The sequence below is a fragment of the Diplotaxodon limnothrissa genome, linkage group LG8 (assembly GCF_057381915.1).
Source record: "Diplotaxodon limnothrissa isolate DT_005_m linkage group LG8, D_limnothrissa_male_GT1.1, whole genome shotgun sequence".
Classification (NCBI taxonomy): Eukaryota; Metazoa; Chordata; class Actinopteri; order Cichliformes; family Cichlidae; genus Diplotaxodon; species Diplotaxodon limnothrissa.
In genome coordinates this window covers 22,884,109-22,901,531 of record NC_140603.1, presented here as the reverse complement: position 1 = coordinate 22,901,531, position 17,423 = coordinate 22,884,109, and the positions used below count along the sequence as shown (strand labels likewise).

General features: G+C 44.1%; 2 protein-coding genes and 1 non-coding gene across 3 annotated transcripts; all 3 read right to left on the bottom strand.

The window, feature by feature from the left end:
- Positions 1-320: 320 nt before the first annotated feature.
- Positions 321-1,543, bottom strand: LOC146626901 (NAD(P)H dehydrogenase [quinone] 1-like). Its single transcript, XM_085360264.1, has 6 exons — positions 1,540-1,543; positions 1,262-1,426; positions 1,061-1,188; positions 874-981; positions 697-798; positions 321-620 (listed from the first exon to the last, which is right to left on the bottom strand). The coding sequence occupies exons 1-6, from the start codon at positions 1,541-1,543 to the stop codon at positions 321-323; spliced, it is 807 nt and encodes a 268-aa protein (XP_085216390.1).
- Positions 1,544-7,573: 6,030 nt separating this feature from the next.
- On the bottom strand, positions 7,574-7,667 carry trnai-uau (transfer RNA isoleucine (anticodon UAU)). The gene is made up of 2 exons: positions 7,630-7,667; positions 7,574-7,609 (listed from the first exon to the last, which is right to left on the bottom strand). It is a non-coding gene; the product is annotated as a tRNA-Ile (tRNA).
- A 1,463-nt stretch (positions 7,668-9,130) lies between these two features.
- On the bottom strand, positions 9,131-10,404 carry LOC146626899 (NAD(P)H dehydrogenase [quinone] 1-like). The gene is made up of 6 exons (XM_085360262.1): positions 10,401-10,404; positions 10,068-10,232; positions 9,864-9,994; positions 9,684-9,791; positions 9,507-9,608; positions 9,131-9,430 (listed from the first exon to the last, which is right to left on the bottom strand). The coding sequence occupies exons 1-6, from the start codon at positions 10,402-10,404 to the stop codon at positions 9,131-9,133; spliced, it is 810 nt and encodes a 269-aa protein (XP_085216388.1).
- Between the last annotated feature and the right edge of the window lie 7,019 nt (positions 10,405-17,423).

The following is a 17,423-nucleotide window of genomic DNA, read 5'->3' as shown; positions in this document are numbered from 1 at the left end:
TTTAGTTGTGCAATTTTTGAAATGACTATTCTATTTAATACAGGGATCTGTCTTTTGACCATGACTAAAAAGAAAGTCACATTTCCTGTCCTCCCACATGCACATGCTAAGGTTTTTAAACATGGCAATCAGAATTCATCCAGTCTTGAAAGCTTGCCGAGTATCCTGTTATGTACATAGACCATTTTCTAGGTGGTTGAACTGTATGAAAGCAAGTGGTGAATTTAAAAATCACTTCTCAAACTGAAGTTACAATAAAGCAGCCTTTTTATTGCAGTAGACATTTTAAGACCAAGACATTACATGGACCCACTCCATCGTCAGACCCCGGCCTTGGTCTGGCTGTTGGCTGGCAGTGGCTTGCCCATGTGGATCCCCACTGTGAGGCCACATTCGTTGCTGGCATATTTCTCTTTGACCTCAGGCTTCAGCAGGAAACCCTTCTCCTTGTCAAAGTAGTCCAGGGGAGCAAAGTACACAGTGGCTTCCCCACAGAGGTTTTGCAGTCGTGTGCGCCAGCCCTCCAGCATGGAGCTGCGAGATTCAGGAGAACCAGTAGCAGGATCCCAGAAGATCTGAGGGGCAAAAACCTGGAAGCCACAGTAGTTCAGGATCCCGTTCTGCACACAGGGAGGAGCAGCTGTTACCACATGACAGATCATTTAATGCTTGGCTCTGTTTATAGTGAGACCTCACCTGCAGTGGCCACAGTGTGACATTGATGTCTCCATTGATGCCAGTGTCACTGTACACAGATTCAGGACAGTCAGTGGTGAAGGACAGCATGGCTTTCTTGTCCTGTACAGAGAGCAAGGAGTGAGCAGAGAGGGAGAGGACACAGCCTGAACACAGACACGTTGGTGGAGCTCTCACCTTGAAGATCCCCTCACTGTACCGCTTCTCCTGTGCGTAGGCACAGCCCAACACGCGATCCATCCACCCCTTCATGATGGCAGGAACAGATGACCAGTACATGGGGAACTGGGAACACAGGTTTAATGGTCATTTTGATGTGGACACCTGTTAGCTGACCACAAAGACACTTCCAGTCAGACACTACCTGAAAGATGACAAGGTCTGCCTCCTTGAGCTTCTCCTGCTCTTTTTTGATGTTATCTGCAATTCTGCCCTCCTCCCATGCCAATTTAATCTGATCTGCATAGCGGTCTGCTGCAGTCTTCACACCACCTGCAACAAAAATTTAGTGTTTGCATCTGAAGAGCAATCAAAGCATTGCTATACCTGCAGAATATTTGTATACCAGTGATGTCCTCAGTTGTAGCAGCAGCTTTGAACTTCATGGCGTACAGGTCAGACACCTCTACAGTGCAGCCTTGAGCAGTCAAAGCTGCCACAGCAGCATCTTTGGCAGCAGCATTGAAAGAGGCAGGGCTCTCATGGGCATACACAATCAGCACTTTCTTGGCTGCAAAGCCAAAAAAATAAAAAGAGAGTTCCAGTCAGATCACAAACATTTCACATTGTTCAAAATAAGAGACCAAACAAGTTTCAGCAGTTACCAGGAAGAAAAAGTCTTACCCATTCTCAAAACAACAGTAAATGATGAGCGTTCTCTCTAGCTGGTATAATAAGAGGAAAAAGGTGCCCATACTGAAGAAAAACACACCTGCTGCTTTTATACACACTTCGAGCACTACTTCACACAGATGCTGTCAATCAGCAATCAGCCTCATGGGTCAGCCAGCTGCTACTGCGGGATTTTCTCTCAGGTTTCCCATTTTGTACAGAAACTTGGGCATAACTCTGAGATTAACCTAAACCTTCAGCCCAGTTCAAACACAAGATTCATTTATAAGTCATAGTCATCTTAGCTTCACTCATTCTACAGTGCCGTCATGTGGTCAAAGTGTCCTTTCAGTGTAGGAGCTATGGTACATGGTTTAAGTCACCATAACGTACCTTCTTCTAGAAAGTTGGTTCTGTTCATCTGGATGGTTTGTTTATAGTGGAAGGAACCTTTTGTCAGTCGTCCATGTGAGCTTATTGGTCAGAATCGGCTGATTTGAGGTTTTTCCAACATTAGAAACGCACCTTTGCACAATGTCTGAACGTTCCATCACTTACTTGCAATGGCCATGAGGTCAGTCAGTACGTATGAATATGCAAATTGTCATGACCATAGACCAAGAGCATATTCGCAGCGAGATAGTATCTGCAACCACAGCACCATTCCTCGGTTCCCATTTCAGATCAGTTCAATTCAATTCAATTCAATTCAATTCAATTCAATTCAATTTTATTTATACAGTGCAGTTTTAAATATTCTGGGAGACACAAGTCAGCCTGCAGTCTCAGAGAAAAGAGCTCTAATAGGGTGATATGGTACTAGAAAGTCACTGAGTTAAGATGGGGCCTGATTATTGAAGACCTTGTATATAAGGAGCCAGATTTTGAATTTGGTTCTGGATTTAACAGGTAGCCAGTTAAGGGAAGCCAATATAGGAGAAATATGCTCTCTCTGTCTACTCCCTGTCAGTGCTCTTGCTGCAGCATTTTGGATCAGCTGAAGGCTTTTCAGGGCGTTTTTAGGACAACTTTTCAAACTCTTCAAACTCTTCTTTTATCTCAAGAATTCTTGAGATAAAAGAAAGGTTGGAGATTGACCTGTAACTAGCTAAGTAAGAGAGTAAGAGATTACTTTTTAGGTAATAGTTTAACTACCGCTAGCTTGAAGGCCTGCGGTATAGAGCCGATTATGAGAGATGGGTTGATCATATTTAAGATTGAAGCATAAATTAATGGCAGGATTCTTGGAGCAGTCTTGTAGGAATGGGGTCTAAAAGACACATTGATGGTTTGGAGGAATTAATTACTGAAGTTAACTCAGAAAGATTAATTGGAGAAAAAGACTAAATGAATACAAATTGCACTGAAATTCGATGGATATAATATTACGTCTGTGAGATGATTAAAGTTTTGTTTGTAAAGAAATTCATGAAATCATTTCTAGTTATCATTAAAGGAATGGTTGGCTTAACAGAGCTCTGAATTTTTTTCAGTCTGGCTACAGTGCTGAAGAGAAACCTTGACTCCGTGCTCAAACCAGCGTTCCTCCCTGTCCAGGATGTGTACATCCTCATCACTGAAAGAGTGTCCACTGGCCTGTAGGTGTAAATAGACTGCAGAGTCCTGGCTTGACGAGGTAGCCTTCTGTGTTGTGCCATCTGCTTCGTCGGAGGTTGTTTGGTTTCTCTGATGTATAAATCCTGGCAATCCTCCTTGCACTTAACAGCGTACAGTATATTACTCTGTTTGTGTCGAGGGACCCGATCCTTGGGGTGGACCAATTTTTGGTGCAGCGTGTTTTGGGGATAAAAAGTAACCGAGACGCGGCGTTTAAGAGGAAATGTGTCTCAACTGTTCTGATACTCCTGACACATACGAGATCACTAAGGGTTTTTGCTTAGGCAGCAGTTGTCCTTCTCTCCTGGATTGGTTGGAGCTTTCTTTAGGCCCCTGGTTTGAGCGGGGAGTCAAGGAGGCCATTTACGTGAAAAGGGAAAGACCATCTCTGAATCGAGGAGGGGGCCTAAGGGTACATCTTTTGCCATCTTACAATGCTGTGATTGCAGCCATTCCCCAACTCGCTGTGAATGGTACTCATGGCCACTGATCAGTGGGCTTTGATCAATAGGCTTTAATCAATAAGCTTTGATCAGTGGTTGCTGATCAATTGCTGATCAATCGTCATGACAATTTGCATATTTCTGCCAGAAACTGCTCAGGATTTTCTATGAGTCTGTTGTGGCCAGTGCGATCCTCTATGCTGTTGCATGCTGGGGGAGCAGGCTGAGGGTAGCAGATGCCAACAGACTCAATAAACTAATCCGTAAGGCCAGCAATGTTGTGGGGATGGAGCTGGACTCCCTCAAGGTGGTGTCGGAGAGGCGGATGCTGTCCAAGATAAAGACAATGTTGGATAACACCTCCCACCCACTCCATGACATGCTGGTCAGTCACAGGAGCACGTTCAGTGAGAGACTGAGATTACCGAAAAGCACCACTGAACGACACAAGAAATCTTTCCTGCCTGTCGCCATCTCCCTGTACAACGCATCCACTTAACACACTGGTTACTGCTACAACTACACATGTTTCTTTTCCAGCTATTTATTAATGAGTGACTTATGTATATATATATATATATAAACACCCAGCACGCCCCTGCGGGCGGTTTATCCTTCAAGCTCGGGTCCTCTACCAGAGGCCTGGGAGCTTGAGGGTCCTGCGCAGTATCTTAGCTGTTCCCAGGACTGCGCTCTTCTGGACAGAGATCTCCGATGTTGTTCCCGGGATCTGCTGGAGCCACTCGCCTAGCTTGGGAGTCACCGCACCTAGTGCTCCGATTACCACGGGGACCACCGTTACCTTCACCCTCCACATCCTCTCGAGCTCTTCTCTGAGCCCTTGGTATTTCTCCAGCTTCTCGTGTTCCTTCTTCCTGATATTGCTGTCATTCGGAACCGCTACATCGATCACTACGGCCGTCTTCTTCTGTTTGTCTACCACCACTATGTCCGGTTGGTTAGCCACCACCATTTTGTCCGTCTGTATCTGGAAGTCCCACAGGATCTTAGCTCGGTCATTCTCCACCACCCTTGGGGGCATCTCCCATTTTGACCTCGGGACTTCCAGGTTATACTCGGCACAGATGTTCCTGTACACTATGCCGGCCACTTGGTTATGGCGTTCCATGTATGCCTTGCCTGCTAGCATCTTGCACCCTGCTGTTATGTGCTGGATTGTCTCTGGGGCATCTTTACACAGCCTGCACCTGGGGTCTTGCCTGGTGTGATAGACCCCAGCCTCTATGGATCTTGTACTCAGAGCTTGTTCTTGTGCTGCCATGATTAGTGCCTCTGTGCTGTCTTTCAGTCCAGCTTTGTCCAGCCACTGGTAGGATTTCTGGATATCAGCCACCTCCTCTATCTGCCGGTGGTACATACCGTGCAGGGGCCTGTCCTTCCATGATGGTTCCTCGTCTCCCTCCTCTTTCTTGGGTTTCTGCTGCCTGAGGTATATATATATATATATATATATATATATATATATATATATATATATATATATACACATTGTACTATTCTTAGTTAGTGAATTGTCTGTCTTGTTAATGTTGGTTTATGTTGGTTTATAATGGAGCACTGTAACAAAAAACTAATTTCCCCCAGGGATCAATAAAGTATTCTGATTCTGATTAATGATCAAGGAACTGACCTCTGTGCAAATGTACTGTTTATAAGCTGGGGAAACCTGCAGTCAGCTGAGAGTGAAGAAGTCACTTGGAAGCGTGACGAAACGTTTCTCCCTTTGAAAACACTACATTCAGATGAACAGAATCAACCTTTTGGGATTTACTTACCTGGATCATTGAGCGTGCATCAAGAGATTTTTAGTTTGTTGTTTAGGAGCTGACACAGTCTCTAAGAGGATGGGGTTTGGAGGATAACCGGAAAAGAGAAGCTGCAGAGAGGCATGTAAGACTGCAACTCTGCTTCCTGGTCCCAGTTCTGGATAGTCACATTTTGGGGGTTTAATCAACTTGGCCAGATTTCTAGAAATGAGAGCTGCTCCATCCAAAGTGGGATGGATGCTGTCTTTCTAAACAAGACCAGGTTTCCTTCAGAAAGTTTCCCAGTTATCTATAAAGCCCACATCATTTTTTGGACACCACTCAGACAGCCAGCAATTTAAGGAGAACATGTGGCTAAACATGTCACTGCTGGTTGGGGAGGGGAATAGAGAAAACTACACAATCCAACGTTGTTTTGGCAAAGTTACACACCGATTCAGTATTGATTTTAGTGACTTCCTATTGATGTAACCGAGTATATCATTATGGGATATGGCATATATCTATAAGTTTTTAATTACATTTTTTGACAAGTTACACAAAAACACCACCGTATGTTGCAACAAGAACAGGAAGCTCTGCCACAAAGAGAGCACCACCCTTTCAACCTGGCCAATGGCCCCCTCAACTCCTCTTCAAGGTGAGTAAAGCAGTTCTCTTTTTAGTTAGTTAGTTTTACTGGATCTCAGTGCTGCATTTGACACAGTTGACCACAACATATTACTCAAACGACTGGAGAACTGGGCAGGTCTTTCAGGAACTGTACTAAACTGGTTCAAAACATACTTAGAAAACAGGAAATACTTTGTATCAATAGGTAACTTCACATCTGAGCAGACAAGTATCACATGTGGAGTTCCCCAAGGTTCCATCTTGGAACCCCCTCTGTTTAACATTTACATGCTCCCACTGGCACAGATTATAAAGAACAACAAAATAAACTACCACAGCTATGCAGATGACACACAAATATATATCACAATGTCACCAGGAGCCCGAGGCTCTGTACAGGCTCTTGGTAAATGCATTGAGGAAATTAATGACTGGTTGTGCCACAATTTTCTCCAGCTAAACAAAAACAAAACTGAAGTAATAGTCTTTGGTGCCAAAGAAAAACGATCACAGGTCACCAGAGAACTTCAATCTATACACCTAAAAACCACAAACCAGGCGAGAAATTTGGGTGTAGTGATGGATGCAGACCTAAACTTAGAAAAACACATTAAGACAATAACAAAATCAGCTTACTATCACCTCAAGAATATTTCAAGGATAAAAGATCTGATGTCTCAACAGGACCTGGAAAAACTAGTCTATGCATTCATCTTTAGTAGGCTTGATTACTGTAACAGCATCTTTACAGGTCTACCTAAAAAATCAGTCAGACAACTACAGCTCATTCAGAACTCTGCTGCTCGAGTCCTCACTAAGACCAAAAAAGTGGACCACATCAGTCCAGCTCTGAGGTCTTTAAACTGGCTGCCTGTCCGTCAGAGGATAGACTTTAAAGTTCTGATGCTGGTCTATAAAGCTCTGAATGGTTTAGGACCAAAATACATCAGTGACCTCCTGACCCAGTATGAACCTTCCAGATCCCTCAGGTCATCTGGATCCGGTCTTTTATCAGTTCCCAGAGTCAGAACCAGACACGGAGAAGCTGCATTCAGCTTTTATGCTCCTTATATCTGGAACAAACTCCCAGAAAGCCTCAGATCAGCTGAAACACTCAGTTTATTTAAATCCAGGTTGAAGACTCACCTATTCTCAGCTGCATTTGAATAAAGCACCAAATCCACACTTTTAAGCTTAAATTTCAAAACTAACATTTTAACTACTGATTTTATCTATTGTTCTGATTTTATCTGTTTTGATTTTATATACTGTTTTGTTTGTTTGTTTGTTTGTTAATTAGTTTGTTTGTTTGTTTGTTTGTTTGCTTGTTTTAATCAATTTTAAATCATGCTTTTTTTATTTGTTTTTGTTTCTAATGTCTCTGTAAAGCACTTTGAATCACCTTGTTGTTGAATTGTGCTATACAAATAAACTTGCCTTGCCTTGCCTTGAAGAAAGCAGACAGTAGTGCTGTCAGTAGCATTTGCCTACATGAGATTTGTTATTTTCTCAAGAAACAAGGACACGTTTTTTTTTTCCTTGAGCATTTATCTATTGGCATTAGGTAAAACAATAGCCTGAACACTCTGCTCCAGGTGAGGCTTGAACTCACAACCTCGGCATTGCTCTGCCCAATACTGTCATATAAGTACCGCGCGCTAACCAATTGCGCCACTGGAGCTCTGAAATAAAACACAATTCATGGACCTATAATAAATCAAAGAAAAATTAATGAACAAATGAGTACTAGGCTTGAGATAGGCTGGCAGCCTGTCTAGGGTGTGTACCGCCTCTTTTTGTTTGTTGTGTATTTTTGTCATTCAAGGACCATGGACATAGAGCCACAACATTGGCTCTGATACTATCATACATGCACTGATTGGAGCACCACAAGAAAGGGTGTACCCCGCCTCATCTTAACGCTTAAAGTACAAGATACTTGTTTATAACTCAGCATACAAATAGGCTGAATTATTCAACAGTCTGTTCATTTGGTATATATTGCATATTTTCCTATTTCATATATGGGTGTTAGCCAACACAACCTTTGTAGCAGTAGCCTACAAGAGTTTTTCTATCATAAATGTGGAGAAGCATGAAGCCACTGCTCCAGGTGAGGCTTCAACTCTCACCCTCAGCATTGCTCAGCCAAATACTGTCATATAAGTACCGCGCGCTAACCGATTGTGCCACTGGAGCCTCATTCAAATCTGGAGCATTCATGTACCTATTTACAAAATTAAGGAGAAATGAGAAATTTCACACTACTGGATATAAAATGGACTGTACAACAGGCCAGTTTCGTATTTAGGATGTACCCTACCTCTTGCCCAATGGGAGTTGGGATAGGTTCCAGCCCTGAATCGGTATCAGTTGGTGGATGGAACAAAACCAGAAAATGTATTGCAGAAAAATGAAATTTTGGATGTAATTAGACCCAGTGTTTTTAGGCTGCCAGCTTCAGGACAACTATTTCTAATTCTCTCAAAGACATCTTATGTTGGAATTTTGTACATACGAAATTCTAAATAGCTAATGAGTTAAAATATATTTAGGTGTGTCATTTTTGGCCTTTGATTCACCACTACTGAAAGGTAATGGCTGACCACACCTTCATATTTTAAAGTGCCACATTTCCCCTCTGCTCACATGCTGAAAATTACTTGGTAATCTGAGCTCCTCCCTCCCCTTGATGAAAAGCACCAACATTCCCCACAATTCCAGCAGTGGTGCTACTGGTAGAGAGACAGTACCTGTACAGGAAAGTAGTGCCAAGTGAACCATGAAGGTGACGACACCATCATGTTCTAGATGGTGTAGTGAGCTGGATGGATCAAGCCGTCACTCAGCATGCTAATGCCACACGTTGCATCAGTTCTTTGTGTACCATTGCCAGCTCACATTTCTGGTATACAACAAAGCCCCAAGTGTCAATTTGGTCAGTGTTGGAAAATGACACCAGTCTTGAAAGCCTACAGAGACAGCTTTGTGTATCCTGTTATGTATATGTACCATTTTCTAGATGGCTGAACTGTATGAAACCAAGTGGTGCATTTGAAACTCATTGCTCAAACTGAAGTTCCAATAAAGCAGCCTTTTTATTGCAGCACACATTTTAAGACATTACATGGACCCACTCCATCATCAGACCCCGGCCTTGGTCTGGCTGTTGGCTGGCAGTGGCTTGCCCATGTGGATCCCCACTGTGAGGCCACATTCTTTGCTGGCATATTTCTCTTTGACCTCAGGCTTCAGCAGGAAACCCTTCTCCTTGTCAAAGTAGTCCAAGGGAGCAAAGTACACAGTGGCTTCCCCACAGAGGTTTTGCAGTCGTGTGCGCCAGCCCTCCAGCATGGAGCTGCGAGATTCAGGAGAACCAGTAGCAGGATCCCAGAAGATCTGAGGAGCAAAAACCTGGAAGCCACAGTAGTTCAGGATCCCGTTCTGCACACAGGGAGGAGCAGCTGTTACCACATGACAGATCATTTAATGCTTGGCTCTGTTTATAGTGAGACCTCACCTGCAGTGGCCACAGTGTGACATTGATGTCACCATTGATGCCAGTGTCACTGTACACAGATTCAGGACAGTCAGTGGTGAAGGACAGCATGGCTTTCTTGTCCTGTACAGAGAGCAAGGAGTGAGCAAAGAGGGAGAGGACACAGCCTGAACACAGACACGTTGGTGGAGCTCTCACCTTGAAGATCCCCTCACTGTACCGCTTCTCCTGTGCGTAGGCAAAGCCCAACACCCGATCCATCCACCCCTTCATGATTGCAGGAACAGATGACCAGTACATGGGGAACTGGGAACACAGGTTTAATGGTCATTTTGATGAGGACACCTGACCGCAACGACATTCCCAGTCAAACACTACCTGAAAGATGACAAGGTCTGCCTCCTTGAGCTTCTCCTGCTCTTTTTTGATGTCTTCTGCAAGTCTGCCCTCCTCTGATGCCAATTTGATCTCCTTTGCGTAGCAGAAGCTCTCAGCATCCTTCACACCACCTGCAACAAAAATTTAGTGTTTGCATCTGAAGAGCAATCAAAGCATTGCTATACCTGCAGAATATTTGTATACCAGTGATGTCCTCAGTAGTAGCAGCAGCTTTGAACTTCATGGCGTACAGGTCAGACACCTCTACAGTGCAGCCTTGAGCAGTCAAAGCTGCCACAGCAGCATCTTTGGCAGCAGCATTGAAAGAGGTAGGGCTCTCATGGGCATACACAATCAGCACTTTCTTGGCTGCAAAGACAAGGAGAATAGATTAATTTCCTACTCTGTCAAGAATATTTTAATCACACACACTATGAAAAGAAAAAAAAATTTACAACCGCCAATGTTTAATTTAAGTAACAATAACAGCAATCATGACCACAGAGAAGAATGGGGAGGGATAAAAGAGATACTTACCCATTTCACAGCAAGCACCTGACTATGCCTGATCAGCCTTGCAAGTGGCAAGTAGGTTGTTGAGAAAGCTGCTACTAGTGGAAGGCTTGGCATGGTAGTTTTATATACCTTCTAGCTCTCGTTACTTCAGGTGCTGTCCATCAGCAATCAGGGTCATCAATCAGACAGTTGGCTGATTGATGTCTGGCTCTGAGTATCACTGAATTGGCTCGATAACAGCTAATAGTATTATTAGTATAGTATTAGTATTAGTATTTCAAGAGGTGTCTTACCTTGAGAAATGCAAATATATAAATTAAAATACTATTTCGGTATCTAAGGCAGATAACCTAAGCAAGAAGTATGCTTACATGATGTACATACTGTGAATGCCTGCTTTTGAAACCTTAATAAAAATAAATAAATAAATAAATTAAAAATAAAAAAAAAGAGAAATGCAAATATACAATTACCTAGCAGAACACAGGAACTGGACTGTACTTCATAGTTGGCAAAAGGTGCAATTAAAAAAAAAATCATGTTAAATGCAAAGTAAAATGATCAAAGTCAGAAGTGAAAAGTATTGTATAGAAACAGATAAAAACACAGTGACAACTTAATTGGGAAAACAGTACAAGGGGAAGGCATTTGTATTCATTACTAAATAAAACTGGCACCCTACTCTATCAAAGGACCAGTAGAAGGAAGCATAGTCTTAAACAGAAGCCCCAGTTACACCACCAACCTGTTCATGTGTCTAACCGTTTTTCCCCACTCGGCGACACACCCGCCAGGGGTCAAACTCTGGTAATTGGTGATTCTGTTCTCAGACATGTGAAGCTAGAGACAACCATAGTCTATTGTCTTCCAGAGGCCAGAGCAGGCGACATTGAAGGAAATTTAAAACTGCTGGCTAAGGGTAAACGTAAATTCAGTAAAATCATAATTCACGTCGGCAGTAATGACACCCGGTTACGCCAATCGGAGGTCACTAAAATCAATATTGAATCGGTGTGTAACTTTGGCAAAACAATGTGGGACTCTGTAGTTTTCTCTGGTCCCCTCCCCAATCAGACCAGGAGTGACATGTTTAGCCACATGTTCTCCTTAAATTGCTGGCTGTCTGAGTGGTGTCCCAGAAACAATGTGGGCTTCATAGATAATTGGCAAACCTTCTGGAGGAAACCTGGTCTTGTTAGGAGAGACGGCATCCATCCCACTTTGGATGGAGCAGCTCTCACTTCTAGAAATATGGACAAATTTATTAAACCCCCCAAAATATGACTATCCAGAGTTGGGACCAGGAAGCAGAGTTGCAGTCTTACACGCATCTCTGCAGCTTCTCTCCTCCTGCTACCCCCCCCCCCAAAAAAAGCCCATCTCCATAGAGACTGTGTCAGCTTCCAAAAAGACAAAAAAACAAACTAAAAACCAGCAACAAACCACTTAAACATAAACAATCACAAAGAAAGAACAATACAGTATCCACATCTGAACCAAAGAGTAAAACAGTAAAATGTGGATTATTATATATTAGGTCTCTCTCCTCCAAGTCTCTGTTAGTACATGACTTAATAATTGAGCGAAATCGATTTACTTTGCCTTACAGAAACCTGGTTGCAGCAGGATGATTATGTTAGTTTAAATGAATCAACACCCCCGAGTCATTCTAACTACCAGAAATCTCGAAGCACAGGCCGAGGGGGCGGTGTGGCAGCAATTTTTCCCACCAGCCTATTAATTAATGAAAGACAAAGACAGACTTTTAATTCATTTGAAAGCCTGATGCTTAGCTTTGTCCACCCCAGCTGTAAAACTCAGAAACCAGTCTTACTTGTTATCATCTGTCGTCCACCTGGGCCTTACACAGAGTTTCTCTCTGATTTCTCAGACTTTTTATCTGATTTAGTGCTCAGCTCAGATAAAATAATTATTGTGGGTGATTTTAACATCCATGTAGATGCTAAAAATGACAGCCTCAACATGACATTTAATCTGTTATTAGACTCAATTTGGCTTCTCTCAAACTTTAAAAGAACCCACCCACCACTTTAATCACACTCTAGATCTTGTTTTAACATATGGCATAGAAACTGAATATTTAACAGTGTTTCCTGAAAACCCTCTCCTGTCTGATCATTTCCTGATAACATTTACATTTACAATAATTGATTACACAGCGGTGGAGAGTAGACTTTATCACAGTAGATGTCTTTCTGAAAGCCTTGTAACTAAGTTTAAGAATATAATCCACCCACTGTTATCATCTTCAATGCCCTGTACCAACACAGAGCAGAGCAGCTATCTGAACGCTACTCCAACAGAGGTCGGTTATCTTGTTAATAATTTTACCTCCTCACTGCGTACGACTCTGGATATAGCTCCGATGAAAACTAAGGCCTCAAATCAGAAGTACCTGACTCCGTGGTATAATTCTCAAACACGTACCCTAAAGCAGATGACTCGTAATCTGGAGAGGAAATGGCGTGTCACAAATTTAAAAGATCATCATTTAGCCTGGAGAAATAGTTTGCTGCTTTATAAGAAAGCCCTCCGCAAAGCCAGAACATCTTACTATTCATCACTGATTGAAGAAAATAAGAACAACCCCAGGTTTCTCCTCAGCACTGTAGCCAGGCTGACAAAAAGTCAGAGCTCTTTTGAGCCAACCATCCCTTTAAAGTTAACTAGTAATGACTTCATGAACTTCTTCACAAATAAAATTTTTATCATTAGAGAAAAAATTACCAATAATTATCCCACAGATGTAATATTATCTACAGCTAATTTTAGTACCATTGATATTCATTTAGACTCTTTTTCTCCAATTGATCTTTCTGAGTTAACTTCAATAATTAATTCCTCCAAACCATCAACGTGTCTTTTAGACCCCATTCCTACAAAACTGCTCAAAGAAGTCCTGACATTAATTTATGCTTCAATCTTAAATATGATCAACCTATCTCTAATAATCGGCTATGTACCACAGGCCTTCAGCTAGCGGTAGTTAAACTATTACCTAAAAAGTAATCTCTTGGCCCAGCTGTCTTAGCTAGTTACAGGTCAATCTCCAACCTTTCTTTTATCTCAAGAATTCTTGAAAGTTGTCAAACAGCTAACAGATCATCTGCAGAGGAAAGGCTTATTTGAAGAGTTTCAGTCAGGTTCCAGAGCTCATCACAGCACAGAAACAGCTTTAGTGAAGGTTACAAATGATCTTCTTATGGCCTCTGACAGTGGACTCATCTCTGTGTTTGTCCTGCTAGACCTTAGTGCAGCGTTCGATACTGTCAGTAGAACATGCTGTAGGTATTACATGTACTGCGCTGCAGTGGTTTGTATCATATCTATCTACTAGACTCCAATTTGTACAAGTAAATGGAGAGTCCTCTTCACCCACTTAGGTCAATTATGGAGTTCCACAGGGTTCAGTGCTAGGACCAATTCTGTTTACATTATACATGCTTCCTCTCTGCAGCATCATTAGAAGACATAGCATACATTTTCACTGCTATGCAGATGACACCCAGCTCTATCTATCCATGAAGCCAGGTAACACACACCAATTAGTTAAACTGCAGGAATGTCTTAAAGACATAAAGACCTGGATGGCTGCTAACTTTCTGCTTCTTAATTCAGATAAAACTGAGGTTATTGTACTCGGCCCTGAAAAGCTTAGAAATATGGTATCTAACCAGATTCTTACTCTGGATGGCATTACCTTGGCCTCCAGTAATGCTGTGAGGAACCTTGGAGTCATTTTTGACCAGGACATGTCCTTCAACGCACACATTAAACAAATATGTAAGACTGCTTTCTTCCATTTGCGCAACATCTCTAAAGTTAGAAATATCCTGTCTCAGAGTGACGCTGAAAAACTAGTTCATGCATTCATTACTTCCAGGCTGGACTACTGCAATATTATCAGGATGTCCAAAAAACTCTCTGAAAAGTCTACAGTTAATCCAAAATGCTGCAGCAAGAGTACTGACAGGGACTAGAAAGAGAGAGTAGATTTCTCCTGTTTTGGCTTCCCTTCATTGGCTTCTTGTTAAATCCAGAATTGAATTCAAAATCCTGCTCCTCACATACAAGGTCTTAAATAATCAGGGCCCATCTTATCTTAATGACCTTGTAGTACCATATCACCCTATTAGAGCACTTCGCTCTCACACTGCAGGCCTACTTGTTGTTCCTAGAGGCCTAAACGCCATACACGTCGACCAAGCCGGTTTGAGGACTTTGATGTTAACTATACAGGCCACCTCTTTAGGGAAATGCTGCAGTGGGATACCCCACAGCCTCACACAAGAAGCGACAGAGTTCAGCCTCAGTATAGTCATACGCCACCCCTCTACAGCGACAGGGATGGGGCCTATTACAATACACCCCCTCCACTGGGAAGAAGTGAACAAGATGTGGACCTTAATAGGAGCCTCTCACCTGAATTTGCACCTTCTAATTTGCTAGGGTCTTCAATACACACATTTCATACAGAATTCAGAGCTTTGCAGGCCGAAAGAGAGCAGCTACTCCAATCACAGCAAGTTTTACAGGAGGGCCTCAAAGAACTGAAGGAAGCAAAGAGTGACCTCAGAGAGCTGATTGAAGTGGCTCACCTGCTGAGGAAGGATATGGCTCACCTGACTGCCTCACAGCCTAGCACCAATCATCCCCCCAAACGCGGTTCAGGAGAGGTATACACCACCCCTGAGACAATGCCACAGGAGGAGGATGAGGAGGTGTGGCCCGACCCACCGCCATGGCCTGAACAGATGGAAGAGTTGCACATGGGATTCTCCCAAATGAAGGTTGACGAACAATACTCCGATGATGGTGTACAGTACCACCCTCTACCCCGCACACCATATTTCGCTGGTGAGCCTTCGCTGCCTAGTCATCGCTGCACCCTATATCAGGACCCTGTGGTTAAAGATGGAAACACGTTTCATGCCCCTCCACAACACTCTGTGCCACCCCCCTGCTGGGCACCAAGTAAGACAGGTTTGCTCCCAACCAAGCCTGTTCCAGCCAGTTCCCCCTCTCTTGTCACTGGAGTAACCAGTGGGCACGGCAGCAACCCATCTGCTCCTCTTTCGGCTGAGCTAGTGTACAGGGGGCCCAAACCAACCATTCCAAGGTTCATTCATTCTGATCCCTCTGAGTTTGCTAGGCTCCGCATGGCTTTAGAGAACCTACTCCCTCCTAATGCTACTGAGCTCTTCAAGTATCAGATACTTGTGGACCACCTCAAACTAGATGAAGCTCGACTTATTGCCGATGCTTACCTGAACTCACCCAAGCCTTATACTGACACCATGGCAGCCCTCCACGACAAATTTGGACAACCTCATCAGCTCGCCTTGAGAAAGATAGCAAGTGTCCTGGATGGTCCTGAAATAAGGCGAGGTGACACAGTAGCCTTCCAAAGGTTCTCCCTTCAGGTGCAGTCACTAGTTGGGCTGTTACAAACATTAGGACTGGAAGGAGAAGCGGAGTTGAACTGTGGGTCCCACGTTGCCCGACTAATAAGTAAGCTTCCTGCCGAACAGAGAGCTGATTTTCGTCAACACCAGTTTAAACAGCCCGGGAGCACCTACACTCTGTACGACCTATCTGCATGGCTTCGTCAGGAGTCCTGGTGTCAAGGATTTGACGGCCAAGCAGGTGTAAGAAGCAGTAGAGAAAGGACCAGTGTAAAGGCTGAGGCCCGTCCAGGCCGACAAACCGTGACAGTCCTACATAACCTAAAGGGGCCATCAGAACACACTTTTTCACCAGTGAAGGAGAGTCGAGCTAGAGGGAAGGTTAAGAACAAAGCCTACTGTGCCTACTGTGAGAGCACAGAACACTATTTCAGCCAATGTGATGATGTAGCCAAGCTCTCCAAAGAGGAAATAAAGGACTGGATACAGGTCAACAAACGATGCTGGCGCTGTGCCCGAACTCATTTAGCTGCTCAGTGCACACTAAAGAAACCCTGCAGCCGCTGCCAGGGTAAACATCTGCTGGCTCTTCACGAGGTAAATGCCAGGACAGAAGGAAACAACGCTGGCATGGCTGCAAAGGAGGAAAGCTGCCTAACCAGTTCGGCTTCGGGCTCACTCTACCTTGATCGCCATGGGGCTGGCAATCGTGTCATGCTGAAGATTGTACCTGTGCTTTTGAGCCATGGAGAGCGGACTCTAGACACCTATGCTATACTTGATGACGGTTCAGAGAGGACCATGCTGCTCCCTGCTGCTGCAAAGACTCTTGGTCTGGCAGGCATCCCGGAGGACCTGCCATTACGAACCGTCCGCCAAGATATTCAGATGCTTCATGGACATACCGTATCCTTCAGCGTCTCTGCTGCTACCAACCCCGGATCCTACTACAAGGTTGATGGAGCGTTTACAGCTGATCGTCTCAACTTAGCTCACCATACTTATCCTATCGACCAGCTGAGAAGGAAGTACAAATACCTGCATGGGATCCCGGTCCCTGCCCTGAAGGAAGCCAAGCCTCTGCTTCTCATTGGTTCAGACCAGCCACACCTGATCACCCCCATAGAACCAGTCCGCCTCGGCCCACCTGGAGGCCCAGCAGCAGTCCACACCCGGCTTGGCTGGACCCTTCAAGGGCCAAGTCTTTTCATGGGGCGGCAGACCCAGCCTGTCCTATCCCTGTATACATCCGCCCAATCAGACGAGTTGCTCAAACATGTGGAGCGGCTCTGGCAGGTGGACGTGGTGCCTTACCGATCCGAGAAAGAGGTCACTCGGTCGAAACAGGATCAGCAGGCTGTGGCCCTGCTCGAGGCAAGAACAACTCGCAGGATGGTCGATGGAGTCTTCAGGTATGCTACACCTCTACTCCGTCACCCACAGATGCCGCCACTGAATGCACCAAAGGAATCAGTCATGCCCATGCTTCGAAGCACAGAAAGGCGCCTGGCCCTACTCTTGGAGCTTCCCTGCTGGGGGTGCTGGTCAGGTTTCGTGAACACCCCATAGCTGTGAGTGGAGACATCAAGGGGATCTTCCATCAGGTACTGCTCCTCCC